Here is a 16,494-nt window from a genome sequence, read left to right on the forward strand (position 1 = left end):
GATCAAGAGTTGCCTGCTCCATCAACCGAGCGAGCCAGGTGCCCTAGGACCCACGATTCATATCTCTGCTGTACAGAAGAGCAAGGCTCTGAGAGGAGCCACCAGGGCTGTGCTGTCCCAGAAAAGTCTTCAGTAGGAAGCGGGACCTTGGTGACCCCTGCCTCTCTCTGGGTGTTCAATGTGTGGGTACACGTTGAGGGGTGGGGGCAGGTGAGTGGGAACTCAGACCCCCGTGGCCAGGGTTCCACCGTGGACCCACGCTTGTCCTGGCTAAGACCCATCCTTTGACGTGACATGGCGGCTGCCATTCAGGCCATGGACGTGGAGTCAGACAGGCTGGGACCTCTGTCCACACAGCGGGTCCTGCCTTCCACGAGCTGCCTCCCACACTGCTCGTTCTGCAGGTGTGGCTCACCCTCTCCTTGTCCACAGTGGTCCAGCGCCCCCCCACCCCGAGTGGCCAGCTCAGCCTCCTCACTGTCCCCTGTCCTGCACATTCCCCTTCAGGCTGTTCTCCACTTAGTAGCTAGGGGATCTTTCTAGTGACAGCCAGACCCTATCAGGCTTAGGCTTAAAGCTCGTTAGGGGCTCCCCGGTTCTCTGGACCACACCTGGTCCTCCCTGGCCCATCCAGCCCTGGAGAAGGGGCTGCAGCTTCTCCTTTGCCTGCAGCAGGGGTGGAAGGGCCCTGGGGCCAGAGGAGGTGCGGGTATGGAAGGGCTGATGGAGATCCTACAGATGCATAGAAGCCACAAGGTAGCTGACGCCCCTGGAGGTGTGTGATGGGGCAGCCCTGGGGAAAGGGGTTGGCTGCCTGAGCCAAGGGTGTTCCAGCAGACGCTGGTGTCCCACGTCGCCTGTGGAGGCTAATCCGACCCGGCCAGAGACGGTGGGGCTGAGGCCTCACCTTACTTCTTGAGAGTTGCTAATGACAGTCTTTAATGGCCGTGCCTGGGAAGGGATGACCTCACCCCGCCCGCGCCCTAATGAGAGGAGGCTGGAGTGAGAGGCAGACGGCTCCTCCATCACTATGGGACCTGCTTGGGCTTGTCCTGTCTGAGAAATGAGGGGGCCGTGTGTGTGTGTGTGTGTGTGTGTGTGTGTGTGTGTGTGTGCGCGCGCGCGCACGCACGTGCACACATGCATATGTCCCCGATCCTCCACAGGGCCAGATAGAGAAGGCTCCCCGCCCGACTGCGGAGGCCGGACCTGGGTGAAAAGACTCAGGGCAGCAGCGTGGGGAGGCCTAGCTTCTTCCCTGACTCACTCTATGACCCCATCTGAGCCTCGCTTTCCCTATCTGCATGGGGTTGGGGACAATTCTGAACCGTCTCCAGGCTCTCAGGTCTGCTGGGTATCAGGACTCAGATGGGACCAATCCCAGAAGAACTCTGGGAGGAGGTGAGAGGGCTGTGCTCAGGTGGGGTCCAGAACAAGCAGGGGGAATAGATCAAAGATCAGGACCCAGGCTCCCGGGGTGCCCAGGCTCCAGGGACACCTGGCTCCCACATCAGGCTTTCCAGCTCCTGGTAAGAGTTTGGTGTGGGTGCTGGTGTCCCGGCCACATCCAGACTGACGCGGAAGACAGCCCAATGTAGACCTGGTGTTTGGAGGCAGGCCTGAGTATGCCAGGCAGCGGTGGTGGTAGGGGAGGGGCAGGTCCCAGCACGGGTTCGCTGCACACCTCCACCCTGCCCCATTCAAGAGGGATGACTGTGTTTGCACCCTGGGGAGAGGCCCTGGGTAGGGGGGTGGGGCGGGCAGCCCCTCTCCCGAGGGCTGCCTGCCCCTCCCCCAAGCTCAGAGCCGGACTACCCTAGGAAAATGTTCATCTCTTTTGCGGTCAACTTGTCAGACGCCCTGCAGGGGCACTGCTCCATAGTGCTGCAAGTTCTTTCTCGTGTCCAGCCTTAGTCACTCCTGCTGTTGCGCCTGATTAATTTATCAGAGGACAAGCTGAGGGCCCCATTATCCCGCCACCCAGCCTGACATCACCAAACTTCCCTCAGGCATGTTCCCACTCCTGGGGCAGCCCAGCCGACACAGGAAATGGCTGCTGGATGAATGTGCCCGTGAGTGAGTGGCTCAGATCTTCCTCCCATGAGAAGGCTGGGAAGTGGCTAAGACAGGGAGGGAGGGGGGCGCTCCTGGGGCCTGGGCTGAGACAGAGACAGAAACAGGAATCCAAAGGGAGGCAAAGAGGGGGTCAGGAGGAGAGACGGGACTGAGAGCACATGGACTAAACAGATCCGCCTCAGAGAGCCAGTGTCCTGGAGCTCAGGGGACACCGGCATCAAGGGCTTCAGCCAGAGATGGCCTGGGACAGCCAGAGCCCACGGCGGAAGAACACAGCAGAAACAGGGTGGAGTAACAGGAGCTCAGAGTGGGCCATGAGGTGGGAACCTGGGAGCCGGGGTAGAGACGGCGACCCAGAGTAAGCATGGCCCAGCCCAAAGTCACAGAGTGAGGACCCAGAGTCCCAGCCGCCCGGCCATGACCTGGTCCTCCATCCCCACCAGAGAGAAGCTGAAGGGAACCCACAGCCAGGCATGGTGCTGAGGTGTGAACTTCCTCAGATGAGGACACGGAGGGTCAGCGAGGCCGCCTGGCCTGAGGTTGCACAGGAGGTCAAGCCCCCTCGTCCTCCATTCGAGGAGCTGGCTCAGGAGGCAATGTTGCTCCCACGCCCCAGCCTGTGCTTGGGCATGCTGGCACTGCCAGGCGCTCATTCGGCCTGTCGAGGGCCCAGCCCCCAGCCCGGCCCCTGCGGGCTTCCCCAGCCCCGGCCAAGGGCAGCAAGAGGGAACAAAGGCCCAGTCTCTGCCTGCGCAGGCCCCCACCCCCTTGCCTGCCCCTGGCACAGAAGGACCAGGGCCCAGAGGGAGCCCAAGTGCAAAAGCAGCACCCGCCCCTTCGCCGAGGCTGTGGGAAGCCCCCTTCCCCCTTCCACGGGCCTGCCGGCTGCACAGCGTTCTCCCATTCTAAAGATGGGCAAGCTGAGGGGGCGAGGAGCTGGTAGCCACACGTCTGGGATTAGAACCGAGGTCCCTCTGCTTGAAGGACCTGCCCTCTACCCCTCATCATTATGCCTGAAGGCATCACTGTGCTCCGGTTGAACGGAACTCCTGGGCAGAGATGGGGCAGGGACCAAAAAGTAGAGTCTGGACAGCCCAGCTAGGAGTCTTTGGAAAGGGGCCGGGTTGCCCTTACCCACCACAGCTACCTACTGGCGGCCAGCGCAGTGTGGTCACAGCGCAAGGGGTAAAGCTAGATGAAAGGCAGAGATGAGAAAACGGAGTCAGCACCTGGTCCCTGACTGGGGCTCACTCAATCCAGCCGGCGGCAAAGGAAACATAAACCCCTCCGGAGCCTCCGTTCCCCGCTCTGGAGCCCCGTTCCACCCGGGGGGGGTGGGGCTCCGCATGGTGGGTGGGCACTCACTTGCTCTGGAGAAGACAGGCATGGACCCCAGGGTCCCCCTGTAGGCCCAGAACAGGAAACAAGTAGAACATGCTCATTGTGCCCCAAACACAAAAAGCACTGGGTATCTGGGTGTCACTGGTTCCACTTTAGAGATGGAAACGGAGGCTTAGGGAGGCCGCCCAGCTCCTAAGGAGCAAAGCAGGGCTGACCCATCACCAGCCAGGTTTCACATCCCGCTAACTTCCCAGGGACTGTGGGGGTTGGCGAGGGTGGGAGTTGGGAGGATGAGGTGATAAGTGCACACCCCCTATTCCACCCACAAGAGCAGCAAGAGGAAAGGTCAGGGCCCCAGGGGCAAATCTGGCCAACGCCCGAGTGGACAGCCCTGAGCCATTCAGCGTGAGCAGGGGCTCAGCTGTGTGACCTTGGTCCACGAAACCTCTCCAAGCTTCCATCTCCTGCCAACCAACCAGCAAAAACCCCCAGAGAAAGTCCTGAGATCCCTGCCTGCAGTGCCCAAAGGCTGGGGAAATGCCACACCTCAGCTCCCTTCCCGCCAGGCCCCGCCTCTCCTCATCCTGGCTTAGCTGCCTTCACACAGGACAGGTGCTGGGACGCCTCCCACCCCCAACTCCCCCCTGGCTGGCCCAGGCCCTTACTGGACACCACAACTTGTTTTAAAGAAAAAATAATATTTATTTGCAATATAAACAAAGTCCCGTTGCTGGTTCGGGATATATATATGTATGTGTGTGTGTATATATATGTAGGGTCACAAATTTTCCTTCATAAGATCATAAAGCAAAACTGGCCACCCTCTTGGCATACTCTCATTTACACAAGTCTGATGCATCTTTCTGGGTTTTTCTTTTTAAAAGTAAAAAAGAGAAAGAACCATGTACGGCATGGAAGCTTTTTGTCAATTTCTCGACTGTGGCAAGATTTTAATCTGCTGCCTTTAAGAATCCCTGAAAACCGCCCCGTGAGGTAAGACGCGGTGGGGCAGAGTTTCCATGGCCTCGCTCGCATGCCAAGTGCGGACTCGCTCAGGGGCCCCGGCCTGACCACTCACCTCTCCCTGGGCCCCTGTGCAGTCATGACACCTGGTGGGACTGAGGCTGGAGAAGGAACAAAACTGGAGGAGGGTAACGGAATCCGTGGCTTTGTTCTGTGGATCCTGGGAGGGGGGTGGACAGAGCCCCACACCCCTTTCTCTTGTCCATCCTCGCCCCTTCTGCCCCTGCCCTGGGATTGAGACGGGTGCGAGTGTCCTGGTAGTAGAAGGCATGGGCAAGATGAGCGCAGGGCCAGCTTCCACGGGACACGGGGTGGCAGCTGGACCGAAGCAACAGCCAGGGTGAGGGACAGAAACTAGGAGGCGGGGCTGGGCCTCCACCACCTAGGCTTCCCCCAGCCGCTGGGCCTCCACTCTCAGTCACAAACGAATGGCGGGGGGGGCGGAGAGAACGAGAGAGAGAGAGAGAGAGAGAGAGAGAGAGAGAGAGAGGGAGAGAGAGACACACAGAAGTAGTGGGTACTATAGAGCGGGCCCGGGCTCAGACCCTCCCACGGGCTGAGCCCAGAGGGCTAATGCTACTGCTTGACAGTCCCCTGCAGCCCCAGCTCCAGCCGGCCTGCCGCACGGCCTCCCATCTCCTGCCTCCGGGAGTCTGCAGGGGCTGCTGGAGGGCCGAGAATGCAGAGGCCACCCGGCAGCCCACCCATCACGACTTGCAGAGGTCGTCACGGGCGAGTGCAGTGCCATGGGGGCTGGGCCAAGAGACGTGGGCACGACTGGAGGGGGGGGGTCTGACACCAAGGGAGCAGCAAGCCACCCCTTCGAGAAGGGCCTACTGCTGCAGAAACGGGAGGCTTCACACATGTGCAAAACGCATTTGGTCAAGATCAACACGGGGTTTGTCTTTTCCATTAAAAACAAAAACCAAAAAACCAATAATTGCTTTTTGAAATAGGAAGAAAAATAAAACCGAGAACACTTCTCTTTCTCTCTCAGAGGATCAAGGAAGGGATGAAATACTGGTTTATACAATCCACTGTTGCATGTAGCCTGATAATAACACTTTTCATTAAAAAAGAAAAATCAAGAAGAGCTTGAACACTTGCCGTGCTCCAGGGAGCTTGGATTCACCTGCCAAAAGTAAAAAGTAAACTCAGGTCCGTGGATGTGTCTTTAAAAAACAGCCAAACTGGCTGGCCCATCTGCTGATGGAGTGTCCTGGGACAAGGATGAGAGCGTGCTGGCCTCCCGAGGCCATGTGTCCCAGAGCTCAGGGCCTCTCCAGAAAGTCCTGCAGAGGGAGGCCCTGCTGTGGGGTCCGCCCGCCCCGGGGCGGTGAGGGCAGCGAGGGCAGCTCGGCCGCCTGCCCACCTGGGGCCTCGAGGCACCGGCCACGTCCGAGGCTGTCTGGGTTCCGGCTGGACATAGCAGGAGTGGGCCGCCCACCTGGCCCGGGGCGGGGGGTGGGGGGGGGGGGGGGGGTCGGGAGGGGCCGGCCCCCGCCACCTGTGCCCCAGCCTCACGTGGACTCAAGGGTGTTGAGCGGGAACAGGTTGTGGTTGGCGGGCGTGGAGAAGTAGAGCTGCTCACTGGGGGCGTGGTTGTCACACGGGCTGCTCAGCCCCAGCGTCCGCTCGAAATCCAGCAGCTGCCCCATAAAGTTGAAGTTGGGCGAGATGTTGGACTTTTTCCTCTTGACGAAGTCGTAGGCGTCATTGAGCGACAGGTTCATCTTCTGCATCAGGTAGGCCACGGTGACCGTCACCGAGCGGCTGATCCCTGCCAGGCAGTGCACCAGGACACCACACTTCTTGGAGCGGGCCTCGTCTGAAACACACAGGCATGGGTCAGGAGGGCGCCTCCTCCACGGAGCTGGAGGTGGGGCTGGGGCACACAGGGCGGCAGGGTCACTGGCTGGTGCTGCCCGACTCCTGGGGGACCTGGTGAAGGCCCACACAGGTGGCATGGCCACTGGGGGTGGAGGGCAAGAGCCTGACTGTGGAGAGGGCTCTGCCACGTGTTAGCTTCAGGTCACGGGGCGTCCCTGTGCCTCGGTCTCCTCATCCATAAAATGGGCCCCCATGTTCACAGCACTCTTATAAGGACCTGAGCTAAGAGAGGCCTCTCCAAACCTTGGCACCAGTGATGGCTAACAGTCACTGCTCGGCCCGCTGCCGTGACAGCCGAATGCCCAGCCTGTGCTGAGGGTGTCACCCGTGTCCTCTCAGGCCATCTGCACCATGGTCAGCAAGTTCATTTTATAAATGAGGTCACAGGCGCAAAGACAGAGTGACAAGCCCAAGGCCACAGAGAGGCTCCTCCGAACTCCTAGCACACACCACTGTCAGCCCACCACCTGGCCGGGGGGACTGAGCTCGTTCTCCTGGTGCGGCTCCCGTGGGGACCCCCTGAGGGCCTCCTGGGAAACAGGCCTGAGGGGAGCCCTTAAAAGGAAATGGGGGGCCTGGCCCTACAGCCAGCTCTGCCCCGTCCCCCGCCCCTTAGCTTTACTCAACAGCCAGGGTCTGGGAGGAAGGCCACACCTGAGATTTCGCAAGGGAGGCTTGCTTAGGTGCCCCCCCCCCGCCCCCGCTTACTAGACTTCCCCCGGCAGGCCCATGCACCAGTGACATCTCCCACCGCCGCCAACCAGGTTCTGCCAACCGTCCCACCTTCCCCCAGTGCCACTCTCAGGCTCCCTGGCCTGCACACAGTAGGAGCTCAATAAACATGGCTGAGCCACTGAACAATCGGCCCCGTAAGCGCTCCTCCCCTGGGTGCGGGGCCACCGCCTCTCTGTGCCACAGCTGTGCCCAGGACGGACGTTAACAAGAGGCAGCTCTCTGGGGCCCTCAAGGTGCCCACCTCTCTGTTTCTGAGCCCACTGGGAGCCAGGCACACAGCTGGCGCTCAATCAGTGTACTCCCACAAGATGACGCACAGGTTCACAAGTTGTTCCGTCTCCGGTGCTCATTCCCTCGGGCCTGGCAGAGCTTCCCTACTCACCCCCATGAGGGTGCCCAGGGCTAAGCATGGAGTAGGTACTTAATCCAGATCCAGGGACTGCCTGGAGGCCAGACTAGCAGGGGAAGAGAGAGTAGCCGCAGCTTGGTGCAGAGTCGTGCGGTCTGACCTTGAGACTTGGGGCTAACGGGGTGGTGGTGATGAGCCTCCGGTGGTGACACATCAGGGTATGGGGAACGCCTGGCCCCCAAACCCACTCCCGGGTGATCCAAAGTGAAACTGCTTCCGCTGGCTTTATTTTTAGCTTTCTCAGGGTGTGGCTGAGCGCGCAGGGGCCGGGGCTTGATCCTGTCCCACGGAGTCCTAGGGGATGCTTGGGCCTCTAATCCTTCCCTTGTCTCCCCCCAGCCCCTACACCCTGTTCTGTCCCCCTCCCCAGAGGCAGAGGGGCCTTCAAAAAGGATAAAGGCACCCATGAGCCAGACTCAGCCCCTGGGAGCCTGGGATCCCCCTCTCCACTCCCCTGTCTTGTTGGGGGGAGAGAGTGAATGCTCAGGCAGGACCCAGAGACCTCCTGGCCTTGTCCTCGGGGGCAGAGCTGGGAAGCTCCCGACAGCCCTGGTCACAGCCCCTCCCCCAGGCCTCAGCTTCCTTCCTTCCTCCCAGCCAGGCACCTAGTTTTGGTTCCCAGTAAGCGGATGAGGCGGGGAAGCCTCCCACTTCCTGTTATTAAAGCTAGCCCGGCCCAGCTGACACCAAAACGCCCTCCACTGGACACGGCCTGCCAGCAGGAGAGGACTGCCCAGGCCACCTCCTCTCTGCCACTGGAGGCTGGGCAGAAACACAGGGTCACCAGGCTCAGAGAGCCAAGGGTTTACATTCACCCTGATCTTGTACCCCTCCCCTGCACCCTGGGGTAAGAGCTGGGTCCAGGAAGATGACCTACAGTCTAACAGCTTCCAGCTGACCACAGAGGAAGCAGGATGGGGAGGTCAAAGATAAGGCAACTCGTGGAGCTTGAGTCAGCTGGGGATGTCGGGGGCTGAGGGCTCTAAGCCGAACAGCAGAACATACTGCTCTGGGGGAGGCCTCCTATACTCCAAGCAAGCCCCACAGGCTGCCGGGAGCATCTAGGGCCCTACCAAGTCACTCTGGCTCACCACATTCCAACAGCTGCCCATTCGGGGTCGGCCTTTGGCTCCAGGGCCACCTTCAGCCCCCTCAGGTACAAAATAAAGCCCAAAGAGGCACGGTGGCAGCCCCCTCCTGGAAAACATGTGTGCCGAGGCATGATGCAGAGCAAGCAAGACCTGTGGGAGGTCTAAGAGCTGTGATGTTTCAGCTTGCTGAGCCCAAAACAGCAGAGCCAGAAAAACACAAGCTGGACAGTAGAGTCCGTGGGGTGCCAACAGTTGGGGAGTCCAGGGCTCAGGGGACCGCTCGGGTCCTGAGGGCCTTGGTGACTCACAGCAGGCATGGGTTTGGCCACGGGCACATGCTGGTACACGCAGGGCACACACAGGCTTCGACAGGCCCAGAGGTACCCAGTCAGGCGCCAGTGACACCCAAGTCCCATACACGCCTCAACGCACCTGCCCACCCACCCCGCCCAGAGCACAGCAGCACCTACCAATGAAGCTGATGGCCTCGGGGAAGAACTGGGAGAGGTTCTGGCTCCAGTGGTCAGAGATGGGGATCTGCTTATAGGTGAACTCGCCACCGTGCTCAAAGGCGTTGGGCAGGTTAGGCGTGACATTGAGGATATACTTGATGCCGTACTTGCCGAGCACGTCCAGGTTAGTGGAGTCCTTGGCGCAGCCGAGGTAGAGGTAGGGCAGGATCTGGACGGGGAAGGCTGGTTGGCTGGATGGCACAGGGCTGCCGTCCGACTCAGTGGCACTGCTGGGCAGCTCTCGGTCTGACTCCCCATCTGAGCAGTCAGAGCTGATCCGCAGGCCCCCCAGGCCCAGCACTGAGGTGGGTGGTGAGCCACTTGGTGAGGACGAGCTGTCCACGTTGGTCTCGCAATGCTCTGAATACTCTGTCTGGAACTTGTTGAAACCACCTGTGGCCAGGGTAAGAGGGCCTGGGTGAGAGACTGACCATGCTACTGGCCAATGTCCCCAGACCAATGGGCTGCACAAGACCAGTGAGATAGCCGGCGCTGCCCACATCAAGCACTATAACACCAACAACAGCCAACGTGGGCCCTGCCGAGTACGTTACACGTGTACCTGCTCCTGTGTTCTCTACATCTCTCCCATGACCCACCTCACAGAATGGGAAACTGAGGCCCCGAGAGGTGAAGTAACATGCCTGAGCTCCATACCCTGACCCATAAGGCTTCAGGGCCCCAGCCACACCAGCAGCTTTTGGCACTTAAGGACAGGCCCCAGCTCACTTCTCTTCCACAGCCCCCATGCACACCTGGCACCCATGGGTGCTCAATAACTGCTAAGTGGTGGAGGAAAGCAGACAACCCCACCTCAGGCCAGTACCTGTGGGTGTGCGAACCCCTCTTACAGATGAGACTGCAGGGGCCAGAGCTGCGTCTAGGTCAGAGGCCCAGAGGGCCTGGGCCTCCTGACTGGGAGTCCAGTCCTTGCCCCCCACCCCCAACCACAGTCAGGGAGGGCAGTGAGAAAGTACTGGTTGGCTCTTTCCTCCCACAGTGGCAAGTTCATAAAAGGGGTCCCAACTCCACCTCTTCCCCTTAGAACTCAAGACCCCAGCCTAGGAAACACAGACGGGGAGGGCTGCTGGGGCTTTAGAGAGACAAGAAATGGGGAGCGCCCTGCAGCTAGGCATGGGCCCTGCGCCCGAGGGTGCCGCAGGCCTCCCCTCCCCTCCCTGCCCGCCCGCCGGCTGCCAGCGAGAGGCCATTTTGGAATGTTAATTGGAAACACCGGCTGCAACCACTCGCCCCCCAGCTGCCTCCCCCTTCCACAAGCTTTAGGTCAGTAGGCTGGGACTTGGGGGTCCCGGAAAGCCAGGGCAGGGGACACTGCTTATAGTCCTGCCCCAAGTGCCTCCAAGAGGCTGTGATCACTCAAGTAGTGAGGCCAAGGCTGAGATGCCCCGAGTCCCCCAACCCAAACGGTCCCTGTACCTTGGGGGCGGGGATAACGCTGCCAAAGCTCCTATATCCTGACCCTAGTCCCCCAGGGACACGCATTCTAGGCTGGAGCAGCTGGACCTGGGTGCCCTGTCGTCTTTGGGGTCCCAGGAGGCGGCCCCTTCCTCCTCTGAGGGGCTCAGCAGGAGCCTAGGCGCTGCCATGACCCCAACAAGAGGAAGAGAAAAAAAAAAAAAAGACAGCCCAGGCCGGGAAAAGTTTGTTCGGCCCACTCGAATCGTGCCGAGAACGGGGTGCAGAGGGGACCCCCGCGCCTGCCTAAACCCGCATCTCGGGGGCCGAGCTCCCGGTAGAGGCGGATGCGAGCCGGGGGCGACGTGGCGCCGGCCGGGCCCGCGGAGCGCACGGAGAGAAAGCAGCCTCCGGCGGGGGCGTCAGGGAGCCGCGGGCGAGCCGCAGTCCCGGACGGGGGTCTCAGTGCTGCCCTCACCTTGGAGGTAGTAGGCCTGGCAGCCGTCGTCGCGTAGCTTTTGCAGGAGCAGGCCAAGCACCGAGGCGGGAGCGCCGGGCTCGGGCTGCCACTCGGCCGTGGCCTCGTCGTAGAGCAGCACGGTGGCCGCCTTGCAGCGCGTGGCGAAGCGCTCCTTGTCGGCGTGGTTGGGGATGATGGAGCGGATGGGCAGGTTGCCCTTGCGCAGGCGGCGCAGCATGAGGCCCGGGATGGCCAGGTTGATGGCCGTCTCGATGTGCGACGACTCGAAGAGCTCGTGCGGCCGGCAGTCGAGCAGCAGCAGGGACGCGCCGCCGCGCGCCTCCAGCTCCTCCTGCAGCCACTCGGCGCTCTTGCAGGGCATGGCCCCCGCACCCGTCGCCGCTCCCGCGCCGGTGCTAGCGCCGGACACGGACCCCGCACCGGGCTCCGACCCCGCCCCGGTGTCCCCAGCAGCCGACGCCCCCGAGGCCGACATGTGCGCCCGCGCTGGGGGGCCGCGGAGCTGGTTTTTCATGGGGAGCGCGGGCGGCCCGGGGCAGGGGCCGGGCAGCCCTGCCCTGGGACGGCGCCCCGGCCGCGCGGGCCCCAGCCGCGTCTCCGGGCGCCCGCCTCCCGCCGAGCTGCGCGCCCGCCGTCCCGGCCTCCCGGCCTCCGTCCCGCCCGGCCCTCCGCGCGCGCCGCGGCCTGACAGCCCCAATTAAACAGCGGCTCCGGCGGCCGCGCGCCGAGGCGTCCTCCGGGGGGCGGGGCCGCGGGGGCCGGCGCCCGGGCTTAAAGGCGCCGCGCCTCCGCCGCCCCTCCCCACGGAGGACGAGAGCGCGCTCGCGGCCCCGTGCGCCCCGAGGCGTGCGCCCGCCCGGGCCCTCGCCCCACCTCAACCCGGACCTGGCTAAGACCCGCCTGGGGTGCCCAGCCAGGACCTTTCCCCTATGCCCGCGCTCCCAGCTCTACTGAGTCCTATCGTGAAGGGCTGCCCTAGGGGCGTCCAGCGCCTGGCATCGCCTCCCCACTTGCACTGTATAGCAGTGTCCCCAGGGATAGGGCGGTGGGTGGGGGCGGTCACGCTGAGCCAACATGCCCTCCTCCTGTCTGTCAACCCCGTTCATTCATTTTCTCAGAGAGTTCATTCAACAAATGGAAACTGAACGCCTACTACGTGCCAGGCACTGTGCTTAGGATAAGGTCACCGTTTCAGGCGACTGCCTAGTCCCTATGATGGCCACAAGGCTCCGAGACCTGAAGGGGGGTCCCACCCTAGCAGGCCTGATGGGGAATCAGCAAACAGGGGACTGGAGAAATAGGAGGACCCAGGGCCGCGCCACACTCCGCAGGCAGGAGTGGAGAAATCCTGGAAAGGACCAGCCCTAAGAAGAGAGAGCGAGCCCTTTAAGAAAGCTTTACAGGCGGGGAGGTGACAGGCTCCGAGTGAAGCGCCACGTGACTTTCTCTCGGGGGCGGGTGGGCGGGGAGCTCTCCTTTACCCTCAGCTCTCCCTCTCCAACCTCCTTCCCAATGCACCAACCAACTTTCGCGGTAGGCGGGAGAGCGTCGCGCAGATGGCCAATCGTGACTGAAGGAGACGGTTGGGGGAGGGAGGCGGGGGCTCGTCACCGGTTCCACCCAGCGCGGGGAAGTGGGCGGGGTCTCCGCGAGCGCCGTGTATCGGCTCGCAGGCGGGCGGGGCGGAGGAGGTGAATGGAGCTGCAGGTAGCGCTGGAACAAAGCGGCTCCACTCCAGCGGTGCGCGTGCGCACGGGCTGCCGCGCTTTCCTTACGGAGCTAGTGTCGTCTGCCCTAGGAGGGAGCTAACCGCTGGGCCCTGCAGTCCGCCGCGTCCGTTCCCCGTGGGCGGAGTGCCTCTGCTTCCTTGGGGTTTCAATCTCCCACTCTGCCCGAGGCTGGGCGGCACACAGCCACCTTGCCTGGACAGAGCCCAGCAAGCCCATCACAGATCTATTCCAGCTATGAGAGTACTCCTCGGAGGTCAGGCCCTTGGCTGGCAGTCCGGGTGCTGGTTGTCAGGGACGGAGGCAGCACTCGAAAAGGAAGCCTGAGCAGACCACACTGGAGGGGACCTGCTGGCTGATGAATCATTCCTCAGCGGGCTTGTTGAGGGCTGGCTGGAGCTTTGGGGACAGCAGTGCCTGATGAGGAATTGGTCGCTGTTCTCACTGGTGGGAAATGGGAGCCTCCACTGTGTCCCCGCAGTCCCTGTCCCCGCCGTAGGAGAAAGCACCTTCCTGGACAGAGGAGGGAGGCCCTGCCACCCCTTCCATCAGTTCGTAGTGTCTCCCTTGTCTCCCCTTCAGGACTCCTCCAGGGGGTCCGTACAGGCTAGAGGAGAGACCTGTGAGGATGTGGGGAAATGGAGAAACTCCGCAGGAGGTGGGGGCATCCTCCGGCAGGGGTGTTAAGAAGGGACAGAGTTCAGATGAGTCCAGGAGGAAGGAGGCACATGAGGAGAAGGTGACAGTGGGAGCAAAGGAATGGAAGAGAATTAGCATGGCTGTAGGAGCTGCTGGCGGGGCCCTGGCCCCCATCACTCAGCTTGGAGGAGTGCCCCAAAGCCTTGGTTTTTGCATGGAAGCCCTGCCTCCAGTCTTGAACAGCTAGACACAAGGCATAAAATGGATCATAGCAGGGATGCCCCGGGTGCCTGTGCATGTGTGTGCACATGCGTGCCGGGGGGGGGGGGGAGACACAGAACACTCTGACTTACAGAGCGCAGCAGGAACTAGGCCTTGGTCAGACAGCAGGAGGCCAGGACCGCCTCTTCCCAGGACCTTGCCCTGTAACTCTGAGTCTCCCTCAAGAATGCTAGGAAAGATACCTGGAAGAGGGAGCCTGGTGCCCTGAGCAAGGTCTTGGGATCAAAGACATTCCTCCACTTCAGGAATGTGGCCTTTCCTGCCCTTCAGGGTTCAGGCCCTCCCCCACCTGCAGCCCCCAGGAAAGGTGCCCCACTTCCCCTCTGCCCCCTCACCAGGGTCTCCCTGAGGGGCAGGGTGGGGGACCCCAAAACAGGTCTGGGTCCCTGGGGGTAAGCTGGAGGTGGAGTATGTGTGGGCTCTCTGAGGGCTGTCCCCTTCTCCCACACACCTTCAGGCCTTTGCACTATGGCCTGGACATTTTTTGGCTTCACCCTTGCTGGCCTTCTAGAAGATCCCAGTTCAAGTGTCACCCTCAGGGAGGGCTCCTCTGATCCTCAGGCTAGAATTAGCCCCCTGGGACCCCTGCCCCCATCTTTGCTCTGGAATCTATCACTGTCACTGTTCAACACCCCCCCACCAGACTTTCTCCCTTTGGATACCTATTGGCATGTCTACTGCCCCTCAAGCCCTTTTGTCCTCCTGCCATCTGTCTCATCCCTTTTCCCCCAAGTGCTAGGCCTGAACCCATGGGGCGTGTTTGGAGCTACCTTCCCTGCCTGCACATATCCAGCCCCAGAATCAAGCAGTGAAGGGGTCTTACCAGGAGGGCAAGGCTTGGCTATGATAGTGGGATGTCTGATGTGAACTGAGCAGATGTGAACTGGTGTGCACACACCCTGTAACACCCCCCCCCCCCCCGCCATCCACATGGCTTGATGACCCAGGAACTATGTCACTAAGAATAATTTAAGCATCGGGGCGCCTGGGTGGCTCAGTTGGTTAAGGGTCTGCCTTCGGCTCTGATCATGATCCCAGGGCCCTGCTCAGCAGGGAGCCTGCTTCTCCCTTTCCCTCTGCCCCTCCCCTCTACTTGTGCATATGCTCGCTCTCTCTCTCTCTCTACCTATCTCGCTCTCTCTCTCAAATAAAATCTTTAAAAAAAGAGAATAATTTAAGCATCTTGGAAGCAGACTTTCCTTTTCCCACTGGTGTCCATGGATCTCTTAGAGATGGGCCAACATGTTTTGAACAGCACATGCCAGAGGGAGAGGCGGGGAGGAGGGTCTGTTCCTTGTCCTCCTATCCTAAGGAGGCTAACACAAATTCAGGGTGGGCTCCTGCTGCTTGCAGGAGGGCAGTTTGCAATGGTGATCAATTACACACCCCACCATGAGAGCTGAGCAGGGGCTGGGGAGAGTCCTGGGGACTCCAGCCCATCTGTGCCTGAGACCCAGACTGGGGGTCATTCTGTTGGTCCCAGAACCTTGGGACAGCTTCTTCTCCATCCCCTGGTGAGGTCCCTGCCCGGGGTTGCAATCAGAACAGGTCATGTCTGAACCAGGCCAGGAGTGAACCATGAAAGGCCTGGCAACTCTCCTGCCCTGGACAGAGCTCTGGCTGGCTGTGCACGCCTGAGCTTGTGCGTGTATACACACTCATATAAGGACACATGCAATACAGGCCCAAGCACACATAGACCTACCCTGTATCCACATATGCTCACAGGCAGAACGTGTGTGTGCAGAAATACACAACACACGTGTGCACACACGCCCTCCGTTAGCTGCACACTAGCTAGTTAGCCTCCGTCTGTGTACACACAGACCCTGTATGTCTGGGCACTTGCCACTCTTGTTGGAGGAGTACCCACAGATAGGTAGCCCAGAGGGCTTGTTACGGTCTGGGAGAATCCACGTTCCCCTTCCCCAGCTCTCCAGTCACCTGGGCTCACTCTGTCTCTTCCGCTATTGCTGGGATCCCTGCGGTGCCAGGTTCAGAATGGAACCAAATTCTGCCCTTGCCTTCCTTCCAGCAGGGAGCCGCCAGGCCCTGGGTGATGGCAGTGCAACATGGGGAAGCTATTAGCCCGGGACGGCTCTCAGGTTGGGGAGCCACGTGCCTGTTCCTCCTCCTCCCTGCCCTGCCCAGGTGTGTGGGGCAGAGGGCTAGGAGGACAGAGCCCTGGGGAGCAGGTGGGAGAGGGTCACACCCAGGATAAGCAGAGAACAAGAACTGGCAGGATGGAATTCCCCAAGGCTGCCTGGAGAAGGCAAAGGAGAAGAAGTGAGGAGAGCCAGGCCGCTGTGGGGCCTCCCCACCATTCGTGCTCAAACGTTTCCTGCCCTGGGCCAGGGAGTGTGCAGGGAAGGGAACTGGGAATTGGGACCTCAGAGGGGAACGAGACCAGCGTAATTCCTCCCTCTCCCAGCTCCCCGCAGCGGCAGAGTGGGCCCTTAGCCAACCTCCCCGTGTGCAGCCCCCACAGCTCACTTGAGAGTGTGCCTCTCTCTGTTGCGTGCCCAGCCCCTGGGGGCCAGCCTGAGGACACAGACTAGAGGACAAAGCTATGCTACTCTGCCAGGCTTTGTCCCTGGCAGCCATTACTAGTCAATCACAGCACTTTCTCTTGCTGAGCCATCCTCTGGCCTCAAAACCCTTCTAGGCAGGCATGGCCAGCGGATCGATTGTGGTAGACAAGGGAGATAAAACCTATTTGCTAAAGCCTCAATTCATAGCCAGGCTAGCCATGGCCTCTCTGTCCCCAGCCCCACCTCACATCACCCTGACCTCGTCCCGCCCCTTACCCAGCACCTCTGCTTCCACACACTTCCTCATTCTGTGCCCCCACCCTCTGAGAGCATCTCCACCT

The 16,494-nt window shown here is 61.0% G+C and overlaps 1 protein-coding gene across 1 annotated transcript; it reads right to left on the reverse strand.

The window, feature by feature from the left end:
- Positions 1–4,095: 4,095 nt before the first annotated feature.
- Positions 4,096–11,654, reverse strand: DUSP7 (dual specificity phosphatase 7). The gene is made up of 3 exons (XM_025885166.2): positions 10,972–11,654; positions 9,036–9,470; positions 4,096–6,268 (listed from the first exon to the last, which is right to left on the reverse strand). The coding sequence occupies exons 1-3, from the start codon at positions 11,486–11,488 to the stop codon at positions 5,961–5,963; spliced, it is 1,260 nt and encodes a 419-aa protein (XP_025740951.1). The 5' UTR covers positions 11,489–11,654; the 3' UTR covers positions 4,096–5,960.
- Positions 11,655–16,494: the final 4,840 nt, after the last annotated feature.

This window comes from Callorhinus ursinus, unplaced genomic scaffold (assembly GCF_003265705.2).
Source record: "Callorhinus ursinus isolate GAN/ISIS: 27379988/994484 unplaced genomic scaffold, GSC_fseal_2.0 scaffold15, whole genome shotgun sequence".
NCBI lineage: Eukaryota > Metazoa > Chordata > Mammalia > Carnivora > Otariidae > Callorhinus > Callorhinus ursinus.